The sequence below is a fragment of the Protobothrops mucrosquamatus genome, unplaced genomic scaffold, assembly GCF_001527695.2.
Source record: "Protobothrops mucrosquamatus isolate PMUCROS unplaced genomic scaffold, P.Mucros_1.0 scaffold355, whole genome shotgun sequence".
Taxonomy (NCBI): domain Eukaryota; kingdom Metazoa; phylum Chordata; class Lepidosauria; order Squamata; family Viperidae; genus Protobothrops; species Protobothrops mucrosquamatus.
Genome location: NW_015386690.1, coordinates 17,546 through 21,063, shown reverse-complemented (window position 1 = coordinate 21,063; position 3,518 = coordinate 17,546). Strand labels below are relative to the sequence as shown.

General features: G+C 38.2%; 1 protein-coding gene across 1 annotated transcript; it reads right to left on the bottom strand.

Moving 5' to 3' along the window:
- Window positions 1-715: 715 nt before the first annotated feature.
- Window positions 716-1,888, bottom strand: LOC107287140 (olfactory receptor 6M1). The gene has a single exon (XM_015815607.2). The coding sequence runs from the start codon at window positions 1,824-1,826 to the stop codon at window positions 897-899; it is 930 nt and encodes a 309-aa protein (XP_015671093.2). The 5' UTR covers window positions 1,827-1,888; the 3' UTR covers window positions 716-896.
- Window positions 1,889-3,518: the final 1,630 nt, after the last annotated feature.

Here is a 3,518-nt window from a genome sequence, read left to right as displayed (position 1 = left end):
GAAGCATTGAGACATTCCTGTTTTAGGGAGGGGGGACATGATTGGAGAAATAATGAAAAGAAGTGATCTGTTGAATCATGGGTAGTGTATAATCCATCTGGAATGTCACAAAATATGTAGGAAATACGTCACCTTTTCTCCACTAGAACCATGCTATGATGACTCAAAAGTCATTGATCTGTATCCAGACACAACACCTTACTTATTTCCTCCCAGCTTCCATAGTTGCATACCTCTAAATATACATCATTATTTGTTTATATCATTTCTGTTCTGTTCCTGATTTGCAAATATTTCTCATATAAGACTTAAATTATAATTAGGAAACAAATCAATTTATGTCAGCTGTTTTTTTTTCTTAAATAGTATTGATACTGCAACCCAAAATGATTTTTTTTCAAAAGGATGATGTGACAGTTTCACATTACGTGGGTGAAAATAATTCTGTTCCTTGCATACTTACACATATATTTGAAACTACATCACCAGTTACATTCCTCTAATAGTAACTTAGAAATTAAAAGCCAAGAAGAGTGAAAGATCAACCAAGAGTGCTGAGATCTAAGGAACAGCCAAGCAAGAATTCTAGTCCCAATAGAGGAGAATTTCAGTGCTAGTCTTCATTCAANACAACTAGAAATAGAAATGCAACAATTTCAAAGCATCAAAATGTACACAGATTGTTTCCAAGTCCTGAACAATCCATCATAATATAAAAACCACCTTTCACAAAATTTAACTCTGATGTAACTGTGGCCATACCCATGCTGTTCTCCTAGTAGCAGCACAGAAGTCCCTTTTTCATTGTGCTCTTCTGGAATGTATTTTTGAGATCCCAGTCTAGACTACAGCAGTAGGTGATAGTTCTCTTATCCATGTATCAACAAGCTCCAACTCTAAGTTGATTTGTTTGAGATCATCCAAGGTTGGCTAAGTGTTATCACTGGTTTCTTCTCACAAAATTCAAACAGTCTTTGCAAACAGTCTCGGAAAGCATCCTTGACCTTCTCATTCCGTAAAGTGTAAATAAAAGGGTTCAGTAATGGGGTGACCACAGCAGTTAGAACTGCCACAGCTTTCTGGACATCCAGAGAACGACCCTTGCTGGGCAAAGAGTACATGAAGATGGCACTGCCATAGAAGATGGAAGCAACTGTTAGATGAGAGGCACAGGTTGAAAAAGTCTTCCCACGGCTGCCACTGATATGCATGTTGAAGACAGTCACAATTATGTAGAGGTAAGAGACAACAGTTACACACAAAGAGCTGAGTAACACCAGAGGAGAGAGGGTAGATTCCAGAGTCAGGAGAGTATCTACATCATTGCAAGAAAGCTTTATCAGTGGAGCATAGTCACAGAAGAAATGATCAATAACGTTAGAGCTGCAGAAGGACAGTTGGCTCAGGAGAACAATGGGGCCAAAATTATTCATGAAAGCACCAATCCAGCACACCAATATCCAATTCACACAAACCCGTCCATTCATGATGATCGTGTAGCGCAACGGATGACAGATGGCAATGTAGCGGTCAAAGGCCATTATGGCAATCAGGATGATTTCACAGGTACCAAGGAAGAAATAAGAATAGCACTGACTGATGCAGCCCAAGAAAGAGATAGATTTGTTCTGAGAAACTAGATCTATCATCATCTTTGGTGTGATTGTCAGAACAAAAAATATCTCCAAAAAGGAAAGGTTACAAAGGAAGAAATACATGGGGGTTTGCAAGCGTTGGTCCATGCATACCAGAGTGATAATCATGAGGTTTCCAGCTAGGGTGAAAAAAAACACAACCAGAATCAATGAAAAAAGGAAGAATTCCATGGGCCTAGGTAGTTGGAAGCCAATTAAGATGAATTCTGTCACTTGTGTTGTGCTATTCTGAGCCCTAGTTCTCATTGCGAATTTGCTGGTGGAGAAAAATAAAAAAAAGAAAAAAATCCACTGCAGATTGGTGCCGTTAGAAAATATATATATTGCCTTCTTCTCTTAAGTCCCCAGTTCAAAACTGGAGACCTCTCTCTCTCACACACACAAAAAAAAACAGTCTCCTGAAGTCAAGAGATTGGGTTCTACTCCTTCATTCCTCTTCTGATAGAAATGTACCACCATTGAAATGACTTCTCTCAAGGAGCAGAAACTGAGAACTGATGGTCAACTTTTCTTCAAAATATAACTCTGCAAAAGAAGATATTTTGGTTGGATCATTGTTTTCAGTCACTGAATGTGTGGTTTTTAATAAAACAAGAACTTGTTTTTATGGAGGAAGGGGGCATTGCTGCTATTATGTGATATTCACTCAAATTATTCTTTCCCATATTTCATGATCAAAGACTGTCTATAATATTAAAACTCTAGCATGAATGCCTTTATAGAGAAGTATATGAAGATACTTCTTTTTATATAAGGACATAAAGATACAGTACTGTATATAAACCTCTTGCCACAAAGTAGAAAAGGTCAAGTTATTCTCCAAAACACCTGAGGACAGGACAAGGGGCAATGGATGGAAATTAATCAACGAGAGAAGCAACCTAGAACTAAGGAGAAACTTCCTGACAGTTAAAATAATTAAACAGTGGAACAATCTGCCTCCAGAAGTTGTGAATGCCCCAACACTGAAAGTTTTTAAGAAGAGATTGGACAAACATTTGTCTGAAATGGTATAGGGTTTCCTGCCTGAGCAGGGGGTTGGACTAGAAGACCTCCAAGGTCCCTTCCAACTCTTCTCTTCTCTTCTCTCCTCTCCTCTTCTCTTCTATTCCATTCCATTCCACTCCACTCCACTCCACTCCACTCCACTCCATTCTATTCCATTAAACACTGAGAGCTTCTACACCAGAGATAAATCACACTTGACCAAGTAAAGTATTCTTTAAGTAAGTATATTCAACAAAATATGCGGAGCTCAAAAGCACACTAGGGGAACATTGAGAGAACCATGTAGGAACTCTTTTAACTTACCATAAGTGGCTTTCAGTTCTTCTATTGGTACAGGTAAAACACACTGACCATAAAAGACATTTCTTTTAAGTCATGCAGAACTTGCAATAATAAGATAAAATCTCTTGGGTGACATTGATGTGAAAATAACCATTCCCTCCTGTACTATCTTCTATCAATGGAGTTTTGCATCTTTCTCCTTTGTGCTGTCAGTTATACCTTCTTGATTGACAGGCAGAATTATGCCTTCATCTAAGGCTTTTCTTCAGGCATGCATTTACTGAAGTCTATGTCTTCTGGAAGGAAGAACCCAATTGGTTCTCTGAAAGTGAAATTCTATATTATAAATCAATTTAACCATGAAAACATAATTGCCGAGGTTCTATGAATGACTCTCATCATCTGTGCTACTTCACATAGCATATTGGAAGTTATAGATTTCTGTATTATCATGGATAGTGAGGCTGTGCTGCTTATAATACCACTGAGAGGTAGTGTTAGAAGCCGTTGAGGACAAATGTGAACTAGAATTGTCCTTTTCCCAGTTTAAGGTCCTCAGACCTTATAGCTCTT

Coding starts and splice junctions, on each gene's coding strand:
- LOC107287140 (XM_015815607.2), bottom strand. CDS start 1,826: ATGGAATTCTTCCTTTTTTCATTGATTCTGGTTGTGTTTTTTTTCACC.